Genomic DNA, 20,224 nt, shown 5'->3' with positions numbered 1-20,224 from the left:
TAGCAACATAACCACTGAATAGAACGCGACGGTAGTGTAGAAGGAATATCTTTGGAAGCTGTTTGCTAGACTACAACAACATTGATTTGACAGCTAACGTTATTCAGCACCTGCAAATATGGTAAAAAGTATTATTTCATTAACATGAAATGTTTTGTCTCAAGTAGTTAGCTAGTTCAATTATAGTTACGTGCAGGCAGGCCAAACAACAAATAGTGATGACTGATGTCATTGCCAATCCATTCCTACCCGCAGAAAGATGTTTTGAGTAGGTGCTGAGGAAGTAAATACAAATCATAGAAAATATGTCACCATTGAGTGTGGAGGATCATTAGCTTATTTTAAAGCTGTGGCTTGTTTTAAATCACAAGCATGTAGGTCTATATGCCTAGTTGTGAAGACCTTAATTTGGGCAGAGGGCATGCAATGGGCCTAGCTGATTATTGAGATGTGGCTGTCAGTGAAAACCAATGCATCTAAACTGTGTGTGAATCTTGGGCTCCCGAGTGGCGCAGCGCAAGAGGCAGTCCTAGGTTCGAATCCAGGCTTTATCACATCTGGCCGTGATTGCGAGTCCCATAGCGATGTGCACAATTGGCCGGGGTAGGCTGACATTGTAAATAAGAATTTGTTCTTAAATTTCACCTTTATTTAAAAAAAAAAATGTTTCGACAAGGGGAGGAGTGTGTGGCGAATATATTGGCATGTCTCTCTCCAGAATGCTCTCAGCTCTCCATAATGTATGGCGTTCACCCATAAAATGAATTAAAACGTTTATACAAATGGTTTATCCATCCAATAGAGAATTCCATCAGAAAAACAATAGTCCAAACCCCATGCCTCTACCACATGGTTAAAATGTTAGATTATTTACTCTGAGAATTTAGCATGTGAATGGAATGTCATCACAGGTTTGAGTAAAAACATGGGCTTTTTCTAAATGAAATCTGTTGAATACAAAAACGGGGACTAAATATATTTATTTACAAAGCTAAGAGACTGAATTGCAGTATCCATCCTCCCTGAAAACAATCTGTTCCTGTTTTCTTTGTGTATTTTGAGTCTTTCCCTTTATAATCGTCATAGAAATGTATATCCATGTAGATTGATTACCAATATAGGCAATGAAAGCCAAGAATCTGGAGGTGGAAATTGCGAAGGTATCAAGTTGATTTTGCTTGGTCCACCGAGCGGAAACACCTAAAGAGTACCACCTCACAATGCCAAATGGTACCACCTCACAATGCCAAATATAGAAGCGATACAACCAAGAGCAGTGCAGTCTAAACTAACAAATTAACATTCTTATTTCATCAACACTGTCAAGTACACTAAGGTTCTAATATTGTAGAGAACAATGTAATTTATAATGACATGGGGCAAAGAACTAAGTTGACATTCATTTTGTAGCACCCTCTTGAATTTGCCCTGTTTTTCTCTACATTGTACAGCAGTGAGTGAACGCCCTACAGAATGCGCTGAGCTGTCCCACCAATTCATCGTTTTGTCTTGTTTGCCCTTTATTTTTGTCAATTCCCCATTACATACAGCGCCAGGACCGTCTCCTAAAGTTGATTCAGCTGCGGGATCGGGGCACCACCAGTACAGAGCTTGCTCTGGAATGGCAGGAGGCAGGTGTGAGTGCATCTGCACGCACAGTGAGGCTTAGACTTTTGGAGGATGGCCTGGTGTCAAGAAGGGCAGCAAAGAAGCCACTTCTCTCCAGGAAAAACATCAGGGACAGACTGATATTCTGCAAAAGGTACAGGGATTGGACTGCTGAGGACTGGGGTAAAGCCATTTTCTCCGATAAATCCCTTGTCCGATTGTTTGGGGCATCTGGAAAAAAGCTTGTCCAGAGAAGACAAGGTGAGCGCTACCACCAGTCTTGTGTCATGCCAACAATAAAGCATCCTGAGGCCATTCATGTGTGGGGTTGCTTCTCAGCCAAGGGAGTGGGCTCACTCACAATTTTGCCTAAGAACATAACCATGAATAAAGAATGGTACCAACACATCCTCCGAGAGCAACTTTTTCCAACCATCCAGGAACAGTTTGGTGACGAACAATGCCTTTTCCAGCATGATGGAGCACCTTGCCATAAGGCAAAAGTGATAACTAGGTGACTCGGGGAACAAAACATTGATATTTTGGGTCCATGGCCAGGAAACTCCCCAGACCTTAATCCCATTGAGAACTTGTGGTCAATCCTCAAGAGGCGGGTGGACAAACAAAACCCCACAAACTCCAAGCATTGATTATGCCAGAATGGGCTGCCATCAGTCAGGATGTGGCCCAGAAGTTAATTGACAGCATGCCAGGGCGGATTGCAGAGGTCTTGAAAAAGAAGGGTCAACACTGCAAATATGGACTCTTTGCATCAACTTCATGTAATGGTCAATAAAAGCCTTTGACACTTATGAAATGCTTGTAATTATACTTCAGTATTCCATAGTAACATCTGACAAAAATATCTGAAGACACTGAAGCAGCAAACTTTGTGGAAGTTAATATTTGTCATTCTCAAAACTTTGTCTTGACTGTACACTATCCCCCTTCGTAATCACCAGGCGTCGGTGTGAAAGAGCAACATGTCATGTTCTGAGGATCCCATAGGCCTATATCGAATGGAGATGTCTTAAAATACATGTACACATTTCCCTTTATGCAAAAACAGCTATGTTTGTCGCATGCTCACTGGTGCTGGAAACTGAGAACAGGTTAGTTGATATAACGTTGCAAGTTCTCTAGCGACAGCGTCGGGCTGGACCTTCATATATACAGTCATTGGGCTGGACCCAGATTTGATAGGCTACCATGGTCCACTTCACTAGGGATAGCTCAAGACCGATAGAAAAGGCAGACAGGCCTAGGGAGATGAATAGTAGAGATGACAAATAAAATGCAGGTTCTTTCAAATTCCATTCTATTTGTCACGTGCTGAATACAACAGGTGACCTTACAATGAAATGCTTACAAGCCCTTAACCAACAATGCAGTTAAGAAAAAAGGGTTAAAGTATTTACTAAAATATGTTTAAAAAAAAAAAGGATAACATAATTAAACAATAAAATAACAGTAGCAAGGCTATATATAGGGGGTACCGGTTCTGAGTCAATGTGCGGGGGTACAGGTTAGTCGAGGTAATATGTACAGTTCCAGTCAAGTGGACACACCTACTCATTCAAGGATTAAAAAATATATATTTTCTACATTGTAGAATAATAGTGAAGACAAACTATGAAATAACATATGGAATCATGTAGTAACCAAAAAAAGTGTTAAATCAAAATATATTTTGAGATTCTTCAAAATAGCCACCCTTTGCCTTGATGACCGCTTTGCACACTTGGCATTCTCTCAACCAGCTTCACCTGGAATGCTTTTCCAACCATCTTGAAGGAGTTCCCACATATGCTGAGCACTTGCTGGCTGCTTTTCCTTCACTCTGCGGTCCAACTCATTCCAATCCATCTCAATTGGGTTGAGGCCAGGTCATCTGATGCAGCACTCCATCACTCTCCTTCTTGGTCAAATAGCCCTTACACAGCTTGGAAGTGTGTTGGGTCATTGTCCTGTTGAAAAACAAATGATAGTGCAAACCAGATGGGATGGCGTATCGCTGCAGAATGCTGTGGTAGCCATGCTGGTTAAGTGTGCCTTGAATTCTAAATAAATCACCGACATGGTCACCAGCAAAGCACCCCCACACAATCACACCTCCTCCATGATTCACAGTGGGAACCACACATGCGGAGGTCATCCATTCACCTACTCTGCGTCTCAAAGACAAGGTGGTTGGTACCAAAAAAATCTCACATTTGGGCTCAGACCAATGGACAGATTTCCACCGGTCTAATATCCATTGATCGTATTTCGTGGCCCAAGCAAGTCTCTTCTTATTATTGGTGTCCTTTCGTGGTTTCTTTGCAGCAATTCGACCATGAAGGCCTCATTCACACAGTCTCCTCTGAACAGTTGATGTTGAGATGTGTCTTACGTGAACTCTGTGAAGCATTTATTTGGGCTGCAATCTGAGGTGTAGTTAACTAATGAACTTATCCTCTGCAGCAGGAAGTAACTGTCTTCCTTTCCTATGGTGGTCCGCATGAAAGCCAGTTTCATCATAGTGCTTGATGGTTTTTGCAACTGCACTTAAAGTTTCTTCAAAAGTTCTTGAAATGTTCCGTATTGACTGACCTTCGTCTTAAATGAGGGATGGTCGTTTCTCTTTGCTTATTTGAGCTGTTCTTGCCATAATATGGACTATCTTCTGTATACCACCCCTACCTTGTCACAACAACTGATTGGCTCAAACGCATTGAGGAAAGAAATGTAACACCTGTTAATTGAAATGCATTCCAGGTGACTGACTACCTCATGAAGCTGGTTGAGAGAATGCCAAGAGTGTACAAAGCTGTCAAGGCAAATGGTGGCTACTTTGAAGAATTTCAAATATTAAATATTTGATTTATTTAACACTTTTTTGGTTACTTCATGATTCCATAAGTGTTTTCATATTTCATCATTTATTCTACAATGTAGAAAATAGTAAAAATAAAGAATAATCCTGGAATATGTGTTTCCAAACTGTACATGTAGGTAGAGGTAAAGTGACTATGCATAGATAAACAGAGTAGCAGCAGTATAAAAATTAGTGGGGGGGGTGGGACAATGCAAATAGTCCAGGTAGCCATTTGATTAGCTGTTCAGGAGTCTTACGGCTTGGGGGTAAAAGCTGTTAAAAAGCCTTTTGGACCTAGACTTGGTGCTCCGATGCCGTGCGGTAGCAGAGAGAACAGTCTATGACCTGGATGACTGGAGTCTGAAACATTTTTGGACCTTCCTCTGACACCGCCTGGTATGGAGGTTCTGGATGGCAGGAAGCTTTGCTCTAGTGATATACTGGGCCGTGCAGTCGGAGGCCAAGCAGTTGCCATACCAGGAGGTGATGCAACCAGTCAGGATGCTCTCGATGGTGTGGACAGCTCTCAAACTGCTTCACTACAGACCTGTCTGGGGCGTACTCGGTTCTCCTTTTCCTGTAGTCCACAAATCATTTCATTCATCAGGATATTTTGTGTTTTTATTTTTCGGCTTTATGTATTTTTACTTAGTTGACAATTATAGGCCTACTGATACATTGACGTAGGCTCTCTTAGTTCTACGCGTTCATTTCTTTAGCCACCAATCATTGTGTCCATATAGCAGAGGCTGGTCCACTAGCATTAGTGGAATTTTTACTTTTAGATGTATCATTTTAATTCCGATTTGTATTTGTAACCACTTGACAAAAATATTTAAAATGAATGCACTTGAAAATCAGAATTGCCACGCAGATCGGTAGAAAAAAATTGTAAGCTTCCCCAAACTTAACTCACGCGCCACCTAGTAATATACCATCGTCAGAGCGCACATTTCTTTGTATTGCATAATTACAACAGGTGTGTGAGAGAAATGACGAGGGGTGTTGTTACCAAGATTGTGCCTATTAAAACTGAGCAAATGGACGGCAATGCGATCCATCGCGGAGAAAAGCGCTCACCTCGATCCAGCACCAGCTGGTGGAAAGCACCACTCACTGTGTTGCTTGCTAGACTAATGGGCTAGTACACCTACGTGTTTGACATAGGCAAGAGCAGGCCTGCGAACCGAGGGCGAGAGAATGCCACGTTCCTTATTTGATATTGTTCCCATTCCCTTTTTGCCAAGTTTAGAATTCTGAACTAATAGAAAATAATGTGGATAACTTGCGAGCATTACTCTAGATCACTTGATATCCACCACAAGGGTGAGAGAAGAGGGAGCGAGGAAGAACCGACTTAACGCAAACTGTCTATAATACAGCAGAGCTTGCCAAATCCCCACAACAGATAAGAGCATATCAAACAAAAACAGAGCTGAGAGCTCTCCTTGCAGAATGGGGCCCATATAAATATAGTATAATTTATATCAATAATGCAATTGAAAAGTGGTTTAATAGTTTATTGCAACACAAATTCTTGCAATTTTACCATCGCACTACCAGGGGGTGTTGCAGCACCTTCAGCACCCGTACTTCCCGTGGCTATGAACCAATTGCACTTAAAAATATACAAAAATAAAGGCAAATCAGCAGTTGCTACATACATTTTTGGACAAAAATTAATTAAATGTACCTATTGATTTTTGAAGAATAAGTGCCTCATAAGCTTAGTTCAACTGACATACCCCACCAGTGCCCAAAATATAACCTTGTTTTACGCCAATGTTTGTAAAGAGAGTAAATGTCAACAAACACTGTTTAGCCTCCTCGTATGAGATACACATGGTATACCTTGTCCAACGAAATGCTTACTTGCAGGTTCCTTCGTAAGAATGCAACAGTAAGAAATAGTTTTTTAAAAAGTAAATAAAGAACAATGGCAGTAGAATAACACTTTTTTTTTTTGCATGTACAGTGCCTTGGGAAAGTATTCAGGCCCCTTGACTTTCCACATTTTGTTATGTTACAGCCTTTTTTAGCAATCTACACACAATACCCCATAATGACAAAGCGAACAGGTCTGATTGTTTTTGCAAATTTATGAAAACAACCTTATTTACATAAATATTGAGCCCCTTTGCTATGAGACTCAAAATTGACCTCACGTGCATCCTGTTTCCATTGATCTTCCTTGGTGTTTCTCCAACTTGGAGTCCACCTATGGTAAATTGATTGGACATGATTTGGAAAGGCACACACCTGTCTATAAATGTCCCACAGTTGACAGTGCATGTCAGAGCAAAAACCAAGCCATGAGGTCGAAGGAATTGTCCATAGAGCTCCGAGACAGGATTGCGTCGAGTCACAGCTCTGGGGAAAGGTACATGCCGCATTGAAGGTCCCCAAGAACACAGTGGCCTCCATCAATCTTAAAAATGGAATATGTTTGGAACCATCAAGACTTCCTAGAGCTGGCTGCCCAGACAAAATGAGCAATCGGGGGAGAATGCCTTGGTGAGGGAAGTGACCAATAACCTGATGGTCACTGATAGAGCTGCAGAGTTCCTCTGTGGAGATGGGAGAACCTTCCAGAAGGACAACCATCTCTGCAGCATTTCACCAATCAGGCCTTTATGGTAGAGTGGCCAGAACTCAGTAAAAGGCAAGACAGCCCGCTTGAGTTAGCCAAAAGGCACCTAAACACTCTCAGACCATGAGAAACAAGATAATCTGGTCTGATTAAACCAAGATTGAACTCTTTGGCCTGAATGCCAAGTGTCATGTCTGGAGGAAACCTGGCACCATCCCTACGGTGAAGCATGATGGTGGCATGCTGTGGGGATGTTTTTCCAATGGCAGGGACTGGGAGACTAGTCACAATCGAGGGAAAGATGAACAGAGTAAAGTACACAGAGGTCCTTGATGAAAACCTGTTCCAGAGCGCTCAGACTGAGGTGACGGTTCACCTTCCAAAAGGACAACGACCCTAAGCACAACGCAGGAGTGGCTTCGGGACACTGAATGTCCTTGAGTGGCCCAGGCAGAGCCCGGACTTGAACCCGGTCTAACATCGCTGGAGAGAACTGAAAATATCTGTGCGGCAATGCTCCCCATCCAACCTGACAGAGCTTGAGGGGATCTGCAGAGAAGAATTGGAGAAACTCCCCAAATACAGGCATCCCAAGCTTTTAGCATCATACCCAAGAAGACTCGAGGCTGTAATGCTGCCGAAGGTGCTTAAACAAAGTACAGAGTAAAGGGTCTGAATACTAAAGTAAATGTAATCAGTTTTATTTTTTATAAATTAGCAAAAATGTCTAAACCTGTTTTTGCTTTGTCATCATGGGGTGTTGTGTGTAGATTTAGGGGGGTGAGGGGGGTGACACACCTCAGCAGTGAGGTGTGTCAAGTGTTCAGCAGTCTGATGGCATGTAGATAGAAACTGTCTGAGCCTGTTGGTATCAGACCTCATGCTCCAATACCGTATGCCTGGTGGTAAGCGAGAGAACAGCTCGTGGCTGGGGTGTGGTGTCCTTGATAATGCTGTGTGCCTTCCTCAAATACTGTTTCAAGTAGAGGTCCTGGATGGGTGGTGATGTTCTGGGCCATTTTCACCAACCGCTGGAGGATCTTGCTGTCGTGGACGGAACAATACCCGTACCAGGCTGTGATGCAACCGGTCAGGACGTGCTCGATGGTGCAGCGGTACTATTAGGAGAGGACCCGGGGCGGCATGCCGGATTTCTTCAGCCGCCTTAGGAAGTAAAAATGCTGTTGTGCCCTCTTGACAAGAGTGGTGGTATTGTTGGTCCATGACAAGTCCTCGGTAAAGTGAATGCCGAGGAACTTAACTTGTGACTCTCTCTACTACAGTCCCATTGATGGGGATCGGGGAATGTTCCCTCTGCTTCCTGAAGTCAACTCCTTTGTTTTGCTGATGTTGAGGGAGAGGTTGTTATGACAATGGCAGTTCACTTACCTCCTCCCTATAGGCTGATTCATCGTTGTTGGTTATCAGGCTTACAAACGGGGTGTCGTCAGCAAACTTGATAATGGTGTTGGTGTCGTGCAAAGCCACACAGTCATGGGTGAACTGGGAGTACAGCAGAGGACTTAAGACACCTCTGCCCCCCCCCCCCCCGGTGTTAAGAGTAAGTGTGGAGGTGGCGTTGTTGCCAGTCCTAACATACTGTGGTCTGCCTGTCAGGAAGTCCAGGATCCAGTTGCAGAGGGTGGTGTCCAGAACCAGGGCTCTGAGCTTGGTGTCAAGCTTGGAGGGAACAGTAGTGTTGAATTCTGAACTGTAGTCAATGAACAGCATTCTCACATAGATGTTCCTCTTGTCCAGATGTGTTACTGCTGTGTGAATAGCGATGGAAATGGCATCTTCCTTGGATCTGTTGGAGCGGTAGACAAATAGGGGTGGGTCCAGTGTTCCTGGCATGCTGGCCTTGATGTGGGCCATGACCAGCCTCTCAAAGCACTTCATGATGACAGAGGTGAGCGTGACGGGGCGATAGTCATTTGGGCATGTCACCTTTTTCTTGGGCACTGGGACGATGGTGGTCTCCTTAAAGCAGGTGGGGACTACAGCCTGGGACGGGTTGAATATGTCAGAGAAGTTTACCGCCAGCACACACACAGGGGACGCGGCCAAGCTCGTCTGGGAGGGATTTTCCTTTCCACATGCGACTTAAGTCGGAGTTGTCGAACAGTCTGTATTGTCTTTTTGCGTCCCTAATGGATTTGCGGAGCTCGTACCTGCTTGCCTTTTATGCGTCACACACCACCAAGTTATCAGGGTTTGTTCCGCTGACATTGAATGCTGCGGTACTGACTCAGCATTGTACGTATATCTCCGTTCATCCAGGGTTTTTGGTATGTCTGGATTGTTATTGTGGGTACAACGCCATCAACATATTTGCTAATGAAGCCTGCGACTGACAATGTATATTCCTCAATGTTGATGGATGAGTCCTGGGTGGATGAATCTTTGAACATATTCCAATCAGTATTCTCCAAACAATCCTGCGGAATTGAGTCTACCTCTGTCCAGCGCCTCACTATTCTTTGTGTTGGTGGCTCTCTCTCGAGTTGCTGCGTGTAGGAAGAGAGAGACGTGATCTGATTGGCCGAAGTCGGGGATGGCTTTGTACGCGTCACGGATGTTTGTGTATACATGGTCAAGCACAGCAGATCCTCTTGTAGGGAAGGATGGTGATATGAAGAAAACGGGCTTGGTTAAAGTCACCCACGACAAGATGCAGGGTTTTATTTTAGTCAGTTAAGAACAAATTGTTATTTTACAATGACTGCCTACCCCGGCCAAACCCACCCCTAACACGGACGACACTGGGACAATTGTGCGCCGCCCTATGGGACTCCTGATCATGGCCGTTTGTGATACAGCCCGGGATCGAACCAGGGTCTGTAGTGACACCTCTAGCACTGAGATGCAGTGCCTTAGGCCACTTGGGAACCCGGGGGAGAGGATTCTGCTGGCTGATGAGTGCCGCCTTGGTGTGTGACTGTGGTGTTATGCAAACAACTGTGATAATAACACATGTGAATTCCCTCGGCATATAGTGGGGTATTTCAGCATCAGAAACTTCAGGTCAGGTGAACAGGAGCTTGAGAGGTTTTCAACTTCGGTATACCAGGAATTGTTTGAGGAAACATACCCCCGCCCGACTCTTACCAGAAGCTGCAGTTCGATCCAGTTGGAATATGGAGAAGTCGTCTGGTTGAATAACAGAGTTGATTGTATTGTCTGTAAGCCAAGTCTCAGTAAAAACAAAGACACAGCATTCCCTGATGTCCCTCTGCAATTGAAGCCTTGCTCGGAGTTCAAAGTTTATTTTCCAGCGATTGGACATTAGCCATCAGGATACTAGGAAGAGGAACATGATAAAAAATATAATTTTGATATCATGGATGGTCAATCTTTGCATCCATAGCTCGGTCTTTAAATTTGGTTCCATTTCTACAGCCCCATCCCCCCGCTTTTCTACCAAAACAGTGGTTGGGATTCGCTTTATCGTTTCAACTGCTGATTGCCGCTTTAACGATAGCTTGCTAGATAAATGTTAGTAACTACACTACATGACCAAAAGTGTGGACACCTGCTCGTCAAACATCTCATTCCAAAATCATGGGCATCAATATGGAGTTGGTCCCCCATTTGCTGCTATAACAGTCTCCACTCTGCTTTCCACTAGATGTTGGAACATTGCTGCGTTACTTGCTTCCATTCAGCCACAAGATTATTAGTGAGGTTGGGCGATTAGGCCTGGCTCGCAGTCTGCGTTCCAATTCATCCCAAAGATGTTCGATGGGGTTGAGGTCAAGGCTCTGTGCAGGCCACTCAAGTTCTTCCACACTGATCTCAACAAACCATTTCTGTATGGACCTCGCTTTGTGCACCCAGGTATTGTCATGCTGAAACAGGCGAGGGTCTTCCCCAAACTGTTACCACAAAGTTGGAAATACAGAATTGTAGATAATGTCATTGTACGCTGTAGCATTAAGATTTCCCTTCGCTAGAACTAAGGGGCCTAGCCCAGACCATGAAAACAGCCTCAGACCATTATTCCTCCTCCACCAAGCTTTACAGTTGGCCCTATGTATTCAGACAGGTAGCATTCTCCTGGCTTGCGCCAAACCCAGATTTGTCAGTCGGTCTGCCAGATGGTGAAGCATGATTTATCACTCCAGAAAAAACGTTTCCACTGTTCCAGAGTCCAATGGCCTCAAGCTTTACATCACTCCGCCGACGCTTGGAATTGTGCATGTTGATCTTAGGCTTGTGTGCGGCTACTTGGTTACGGAAACCCATTTCATGAAACTCCCGTGAAACAGTTGTTGTGCTGAGACAGTTTGGAACTCGGTAGTGAGTGTTGCAACCGAGGACAGATGATTTTTACGCACTTCAGCAGTCCCGTTCTGTGAGCTTGTGTGGCCTACCACTTTGCGGCTGAGCCGTTGTTGCTCTTAGACATTTCCACATGACAATAACAGCACTTACTTGACTGGGGCAGCTCTAGCATGGCAGAAATTTGATGAACTGACTTGTTGGAAAGGTGGCATCCTATGACGGTGCCACGTTGAATGTCACAGCTTATCAGTAATGCCGTTCTACTGCCGATGTTTGTCTATGGAGATTGCATGGCTGCATGCTCTTTTTTTACACCTTTCAGCAAGTAGTGTGGCTGAAATAGCCAAATCCACTCATTTGAATCCACTAAGTCCACATACCTTTGTAAATATAGTGTAGCTAGCTAATGTTAGCTATGCTATTAGTTGTCAGTAGGAATAGCTAGCTAACGTGAGCTAATCAGCTGCTTGATGTCTTGAGTCTTGGTCAGACTTTTATTTTTTTACATTTAACATTTATTTAACTAGGCAAGTCAGTTAAGAACGAATTCTTATTTACAATGACTGCCTACCCCGGACGACGCTAGTCCAATTGTGCGCCGCCCTATGGGACTCCCAATCACGGCCGGATGTGATACAGCCTGGATACGAACCAGGAACTGTAGTGATGCCTCTTGCACTGAGATGCAGTGCCTCAGACCACTGTGCCACTCGGGAGCCCAAGTGAGGCAAAGCTGCTGTACTGACACACTTTATTTTCTTCCATAAACAGGCAGAAGTCGAAGAGACACTAAAGAGAATTCAAACTCACAAAGGTGTAATTGGAACAATAGTTGTTAATGCCGAGGGTAAGCAAGACAACACTGAAGTAACAGCATCCCTCTCTACAATCCCATGTTTACATCCTCTTATAGGAGCTGTAACCTATAGCCACAACATGATGATTACTTTTATTTGTCAGGGACCATGTACAACATGCCATTGTACCAGATTTAGCTAATTTACTAATTTTCATCTGTAGCCCCTGGGCGTCAGACATACCATTTGAATTTATGTAGCAAGCTAATTAATTAGTAATAGTCTCATCACTTCTCTATTATAAAGTTGATGCTGTGTGTTGGTCTTTCTCAGGTATCCCAATCAGAACTACCTTAGACAACTCCACCACGGTGCAGTATGCTGGTCTTCTGCACCAGCTCACTATGAAAGCCAGGAGCACAGTCCGAGACCTCGACCCTCAGAACGACCTGACCTTCCTCCGCATCCGCTCCAAGAAGCATGAGATCATGGTGGCACCTGGTGAGTGTAGCAGAGGTGGTTTAGGTTCTCAAGGGACGCCCATCCACGTGAAGATCATCTATGTATCTGACATGTTGATATTGTGCTCATCATTTGATTCATTGTTAATATATTAAATGTAATGAAACACATTTAGGGATTTTACAGTTTCTCCTCCTCTCTTTTCCAGACAAGGAGTATCTATTGATAGTCATCCAGAACCCCAGTGAATAGCCCCAGGAGGTTCCTGTGAGAGTCAGGCAGTAGCTCCTCACACACTGATCTTTGTATCTGTTAAGAATATATGTTTTGCTAAACTGGACCACATATTTTGCTTTGTGCATTTTCTAATTTTTCCACTGTAATATGTTTCTTTATTCTATTCATTCTCCTTCTTAGCCATTGTCATTAATACTTTTTGGGGGGAAGAAACAAGGACGTCATAACAATTGGAGCATTGTGTATGTCCTATTTTCCTATGTCCCGTGTCCACCCCTGTATGTTGATATGAATATAGTCTATGTAAGGAGGGTAGATTAACTCAGAATAAAGTAATTCAGATTCAATGTAGAAGAACTGAGGAAGGTCAATGTGTCAGAGCTGTAGTGTATGGTCAGAGTAACCACTGAGCAGCAGTATCAGACATGTTTCATTTTCATTCAACTGTTTGTTCTAAAAGAGCTTCCTGGGGCCTGATTGAGTTAACAAACTGTCCAAAATGGTTTGAAATAAGTATTTTTGGGGGAATTATAGAATTAACGAAGTATCATTAACAACCCATGTACAAATGTAGCTTTCTTAATCAGAAAATCAAAGTCATGTGTGGCTGTTTTATCAAAGTTGGCTGGCTAATTTAATAATTCTGCTTTCCAGAATACCCCACTCTGGTATAAATCTATGGTGTGGACTCAAATCAATTACCAGATCAGGCCAGCAAAGGGCATGTGGGCTGTCACAGCACATTCTCAGTTTTGTGATTTTACATTTTAGCAGACATTCTTATCCAGAGCAACTTACAGTATTGAGTGCAAAAATGTATACTTGTTTTTTACACTTTCAAAACAGATGTTCAGAATTGAGCCTGTATGTGGGTGTGATAATATAAAGAGAATGAGGGAAATGTTACTAGTGACCATAGCAAGTACATATCCACCACAGCCACTACTTCTGGAGGTGGGAATGTGGTCTACATGTGCCTCTCCTCGGGTTCCAGGTATTGGCTCACTTTTATTAGGCTAGAACAAACTTTGTTGTTTTACTTTACAATGTGTCCCTAATAGATAGCCTAATTATTTACATGGTAGTTAAATAGGATATGATGGTCATCAGTTACACAAGTACAGTGTATTACACTGTTGTTGAAAAGCACTTAAAGGGATAGTTCACTCATGACAAAATTATATTGGTTTCCTTACCCTGTAAGCAGTCTATGGACAAGGTATGACAGCAATCAATGCTTTGGTTTAGGTAAAGGGGATACCTAGTCAGTTACACAACTGAATGCATTCAACCGAGGTGTTTCTTAACCCAACCTCTCAGAGAGGTGCGGAGGGCTGCCTTAATTGACGTCATTGGTGCCCGGGGAGCAGTTGTTCGGGGTAATTGCCTTACTCAAGGGCAGAACGGCATGGGGATTCAAACCAGCGACCTTTCAGTTAGTAACCCAACACTTACCCGCTAGGCTACCTGCCGCCCAGATGCTGTAATATTTTAAAGTACTATTTTCCTTACTGTAAAACATTACAGCATTCCAACTCTAGCACCAGTATAATGCTGTACATTTACAGGGAAAAGTTTTCGTGCATGACAGCAATCCATGCTATGGTTTAGTTTCCCTGGCACTGTTTCCACATGCTATCGTTTTAGCATTTGTGGTAAAAATCCCATTTAAGTTATAGGACCAATATTAGCATTTTTCATGCAAACTAAGCATGGATTGCTGTCATACACTGTAAAACTTTTCCCTGTGAATGTACAGCATTATACTGGAACCAGAGTTGGGACGCTGTAATATGTTTTATGATAAGGAAAATAGCATCTCTGCTGTAAAGCAAAATTACAGTATTAAACTGGCAACTCTGGTGCCAGTGTAATGCTGTAAATTTACAGTAATTCTCCCTGAAATCTAAATGTAAGAAAAACCAATTTGTACAAAATACGTTTATTCAAATTGGTAAAAACATTTTAAAAATGTACAATAGAAGTAACAGTTAACACGTAACCAAATGAGAGCATCATTACAACACAAATTTTAAAACTATATTGTGTGTCTGGTTGTGGGGAGAAAGACGAGCTGAGAGCTGAGTGATCCAATCACACAGGGTTGTGACAGCTAAGGAGGAAGGACACTGTGTCCTGGTGTTGTTGCCTTTCATGCTCTCCCCATTAAGTAGACTATCACAGTGGCATCTAGATGGATACCAATATTAGTTATTTCTTGAGTAGGTGGCTATCCTACTTGAAACTATAATCCTGGGAGGGAAAAGGTTGGCCATGCTACCTAGGTCGGGAGGCCCCTCGATACAAAACCGGTGCATGGGTTATTCGCAGCGGCTTTAGTGGTTTGCGAGTAGTTTAGCGGCTCATGCCGTGGTTGCTCCGGTGATTTACCACAGCCACAAAGTCAATTATGGCTAAACCCTGTCTAATTCTACAATGTATCTTCTTAAAATCACATTTTAAACCTAACCCTCACTGAAACTTATGCCTAACCTTTTAAGACCAAAAAGCACATTTTTGTTTGCATGAATTTTTACAATGGTATCTAGTGACAATCATCTTTTGAACCGCTAGAAACAAGCAATTTTCTCTCTAGTCATGGTAAAAACATAACGGTCACGAATCGGCGCTCAGTTTATTCTGCACTCAGAGGCTGCAGTACAGGCAGCAAAGCCTACTATCACAACAGTTAACGTAAACTCGTACATCGCCTTGGTCCGTACAATTGCCCTTATTTTAGCGCCCCAAAAACGTAATACTTCCAGATCAATACCATTGTAAAGCACAATTTCGCCCCTTTCCAACAGAATCATGTACATGACCTAAACGCTGCCCGTTTCTGCATAATTCAAGCAGGCAATGAGCCCCGTCGGGTCTTTTTAAAAATGGAGGTGGGGAAGGTGGGGAAGCAAAACTAATGCGTGATAGAAGGAGAGATGTTTGGGAAGTTTGCTTTTTTTCCACTCGATCTGTCCAACTTATCACCTTATCGCCTCTAAAATGTAAATAAAACACTATAAAGAGTTTATATAACGTGTCATTACATACCTATTTGAAGGTTTGTGTCGAATATGAATCGGGTTTTTAGGGCGGTGCTAGGGTGATCTTAGAAGTAGACAGCGGCTTTGGGAATGATGACGCAAAAAATGACTCCTTACCCCCGTCACTGTCCAATTCTTGTTTTTAAACGATGAGAGAAGTGCTACACCTGGTGGAGAGAGATTGTAAGACAGAAATAGTTGCTTTATGCGTGCTGTACGTTACGACATGACACGCCACGATGTAACGGATGGTCAGTTTTTTTCAACTTTTCTCCAATACTATGGAGCCATTACCATGTCGATCAACGCTTGAATAGAAACCTAGTTCACACCCCCAATTTTGAAGTCAACACAGTCGCTACAGTCCCATTAGTTTTCTTTGTAGCCTCGTTTGCATGTTGCGGTTGCGCACATTTGTACGGAATGGGGTGAGTTTACCTTATCTGGGTGATTTTTTTTTTTTCCTACATCGCACAGCAAGATATTTACAAGCGATTTAGAGCAGACGGAAATGGCTAGAGCAGACCGAAAGAGCTAGAGCAGACCTAAAGAGCTAGCTAGGTTAGCTAAGAAAATATGCAGTAATTCAATGTTGGCTAACAATAAAAATACTTAACAAGTCAAGGTATCAACCCAGCAGCTGCTGAAAATATTCTTCCACTTCAAGATTTACTAAAATAGTCTGAGCTTTATGTGTCTTGGAAGGAGGCTTCCGATTACAGTTAATACCAGTATTTTTATGCATTTTACCCATAATGCATTGCAATCTACAGCATTAATGCTGTAAAACACATTTATGGTATTTTACTGTGCATTCTAGTGTTTTACTGTTGAAATTACAGAAAAGTCTTAGTGTACCTTACAGCTGTGACGACCCACCGTCTGCCGAATTCTCTCTGCTCTCGTTTTCCCTAATAGGATGTCAGTGGGCGGAGCCGGGAGGGTCGTCAGCGAAATGGGACACACCTGGGCTAGGGTGTGTCCCAGGGATAAATTACACCTTACCCCCATTCATTTAGACTCTGTGCAGACACTTATTTTTGTTTGCTTTGGCACTGCAACACCCCTCATCACCATCTATGCATTTAACCACTCACTTACACTACTGAATACTGACTACACACACACCATGTTAATTGTATATAGTTTACTTAAGTTAATATATTTTTGTTATTCCTTATCTCCATGTCTGTTACGTGCTACGAGCCAGTTCATGACACAGCACAGGTGTCAAACTAATGCCACGGAGGGCCAAGTGGCTGCAGGTTCACTCCTACCCTGTACTTGATTGATAAATGGTCACTAATTAGTAAGGAACTCCCCACACTGGGTTGTCTAGGGCTAAATGAAAGGCAAAACCAAAAACCTGAAGACACTAGGCCCTGCATGGAGTGAGTTGACACCCCTGGATTATAGGTTAAGGAAACTAATGTGTAATTTAGCTGAACTATCCCTTTAAAACAGATTATGTTCTTTAGATCTTGTATAGTGATATTGATCAACCTAACAATTTAACATAGAAATCAAAGTAGATGACACAATGTGAACCAAAGTACCTCCACTTCATGAAATGGTTCTTCTACTTCATTTGACAAACATTATATAAAAATACAATCTTATATTCATTAAAGGCACACAATCAACATACAGTATAAAGTACTAGTTTCATTAAAGCTTTACTAATGTCCAAAATACACACATTTTGATTAGTGCAACAGCCAAGCCAAAATACTTAATAATCAAGTATAATACCCTGGAATAGTTCAGCAGTATTGCACGCTGACATTGAAGTCTTTCACTTCACAATCATTCCCTCCACCATTGAAGTGCATGTATGCCTAATTTGTTTATACTTACAATATGATGAAATAAATTGGTTGACAGAGATCCTGGGTAAGGCCTCAGATCCACGAGGGACACAGAAAAAGATTGAGAAGTAAAAGGCATTTAGCATATGCAACTTTTTGAGATCTGGTAGAATTGGATAGGTGTCCCACAATGACATAAATTCCACATGGCCTTTCAGACCAGATGGAGCAAGATTCAACGTTTATTTGCCACGTGCACAGGAGTAAAACAGTACTGTGTACTACCATATTGCGGTACCTATCCAATCCTCTCTGATCTACACAAGCGCCTAGGCCAGTGTTTCCCAAATTCAGTCCTTGAGTACCACCAACAGCACATATTTTAGTTGTGGTCCCAGACAAACTCACCTGCTTCAACTCATTGAGTGCTTGATGATTAGTTGACAAATTTTATCAGGTGTGCTTGTCCGGGGCTACAACAAAAATGTGTGCTGTTGGGGGTACTCGAGGACTTGAGTTGGGAAACACTGGCCTAGAGGGTATGGGCAATTTTAACCAGCCCATTGACTCAGCTCTCACTAGGACCCCAGACAGCATGCAAATAAAAATGGGAATATATACAGTACCAATCAAAAGTTTGGACACCTAGTCATTCAAGTGTTTTTCTTAATTTTGTACTATTTTCTACTTTGTAGAATAGTGACGACATCAAAACTATGAAATAACACATGGAATCATGTAGCAACCCCAAAAAGTGTTAAACAAATCAAAATATATTTTATATTTCAGATTCTTGAAATGAACCACCCCCTGTGTACTGTGTGGAAAGCACAGTACACAGTATCTAGTGCCCCACCGAAGAGAACCAGGACCCAGTTTTAATAAGGAATTGACAACACTGCACTAACGGACAGTGTGTGTAGCAGAATAACAGAGACAGGGTGTCCTTCTTTTCCTGTTTGTGCTGAGAAGTAGTAGTGGCTTCCTAGTTCTGTCAGGGATGTGGTCCGTCACTGGACTGAGAATAGATATGCAGAAAGCTCACAACAAATCTTTGTCTCATTTTTATTAGACTTATATAGAAGGATATTTCATATGTGACATGATTACAATCAAGGTAATATAATAAAATAGATTTATGGTTTGTTTTGGCAGCAAAGGGTAACCTTGGCCAGATGTTGGCATAGAGTAAGTTGTAAAGCACCTGAACTTATCCTTCGCTGTACATATTGCCAGTGGTGTAAAGTACTTAAGTAGTACTTTAAAGTATTTTTTACTTTTTATTCTTTTGCCTATTTTTACTTCACTACATTCCCTGACACCCAAAAGTTATATTTTGATAGGAAAATGGTCCAATTCACACACTTATCAAGAGAACATCCCTGGTCATCCCTACTGCCTCTGATCTGGCAGACTCACTAAACACACTTATCATGAGAACATCCCTGGTCATCCCTACTGCCTCTGATCTGGCAGACTCACTAAACACACTTATCAAGAGAACATCCCTGGTCATCCCTACTGCCTCTGATCTGGCAGACTCACTAAACACACTTATCAAGAGAACATCCCTGGTCATCCCTACTGCCTCTGATCTGGCAGACTCACTAAACACACTTATCAAGAGAACATCCCTGGTCATCCCTACTGCCTCTGATCTGGCAGACTCACTAAACACACTTATCAAGAGAACATCCCTGGTCATCCCTACTGCCTCTGATCTGGGAGACTCACTAAACACAAACTGATCATTTCTAAATTATGTCTGAGTGTTGGAGTGTACCCCTGGCTATCCATCAATTTAAAAATATATATATGTAATTGTGCCATCTGGTTTGCTTCATAAGGAATTTGAAATAGTTTAAACTTTTACTTTGATACTTAAGTACATTTTAGCAATTCCATGTACTTTTGATACTTAAGTATATTTAAAACCAAATACATTTAGACTTTTACTCAAGTAGTATTTTACTGGGTGACTCACTTTTACTTTAGTATTTTCTATTAAGGTATCTTTACTTTTACTCAAGTATCAGTACTTTTTCCACCACTGCATATTGCCGGTGTAGGGAGTATGATATATGTGGGAGATTCTTAATGAGGACACAAGGTGGTCAAGTCTACATCCTTGTAGAGGAATCTCATTTCCAAGTCAGCAGGGCATTTTCCAGATGTAAATAATAAAATGGTTCCACTTTACAATGTGTCCATAATACTTGTGCATTTACATAGCAGTTACATAGGCACGTACAGTTTCATCACATTGTAGGTTCATACTTTTTTTACACAGTGCTTGTTAGTTATCACTCAATAGGTGTCAGTATCATCACTGATGAACCAAACCCTGGATAGAGGGGCTGAGTTAATGTGGTCTGGACTCTGGAGGAGGGTCATTGTGTCAGAGACACTGTAAAAAGACAGAGTTCATGCCCTGTGGTCCAGGTATACTCCCACTCAGGAGCAACGGATGGTAGGTATACCAGTCTCTACTATTGTGGTAGAAAATGCATCTGGATGCAGAGCAGTACGAGCTCCAGGAC

At 42.4% G+C, this 20,224-nt stretch overlaps 1 protein-coding gene across 1 annotated transcript; it reads left to right on the top strand.

Annotated features, from left to right (window-relative positions):
* The first annotated feature begins 4 nt into the window (after window positions 1-4).
* LOC129866951 (dynein light chain roadblock-type 2) lies at window positions 5-19,886 on the top strand. Its single transcript, XM_055940007.1, has 4 exons — window positions 5-121; window positions 12,111-12,186; window positions 12,470-12,637; window positions 12,807-19,886. The coding sequence occupies exons 1-4, from the start codon at window positions 119-121 to the stop codon at window positions 12,848-12,850; spliced, it is 291 nt and encodes a 96-aa protein (XP_055795982.1). The 5' UTR covers window positions 5-118; the 3' UTR covers window positions 12,851-19,886.
* Window positions 19,887-20,224: the final 338 nt, after the last annotated feature.

This window comes from Salvelinus fontinalis, chromosome 12, assembly GCF_029448725.1.
Source record: "Salvelinus fontinalis isolate EN_2023a chromosome 12, ASM2944872v1, whole genome shotgun sequence".
Taxonomy (NCBI): domain Eukaryota; kingdom Metazoa; phylum Chordata; class Actinopteri; order Salmoniformes; family Salmonidae; genus Salvelinus; species Salvelinus fontinalis.
Note: the sequence above shows the minus strand (reverse complement) of the source record. Positions and strands in the feature narration are given on the sequence as shown.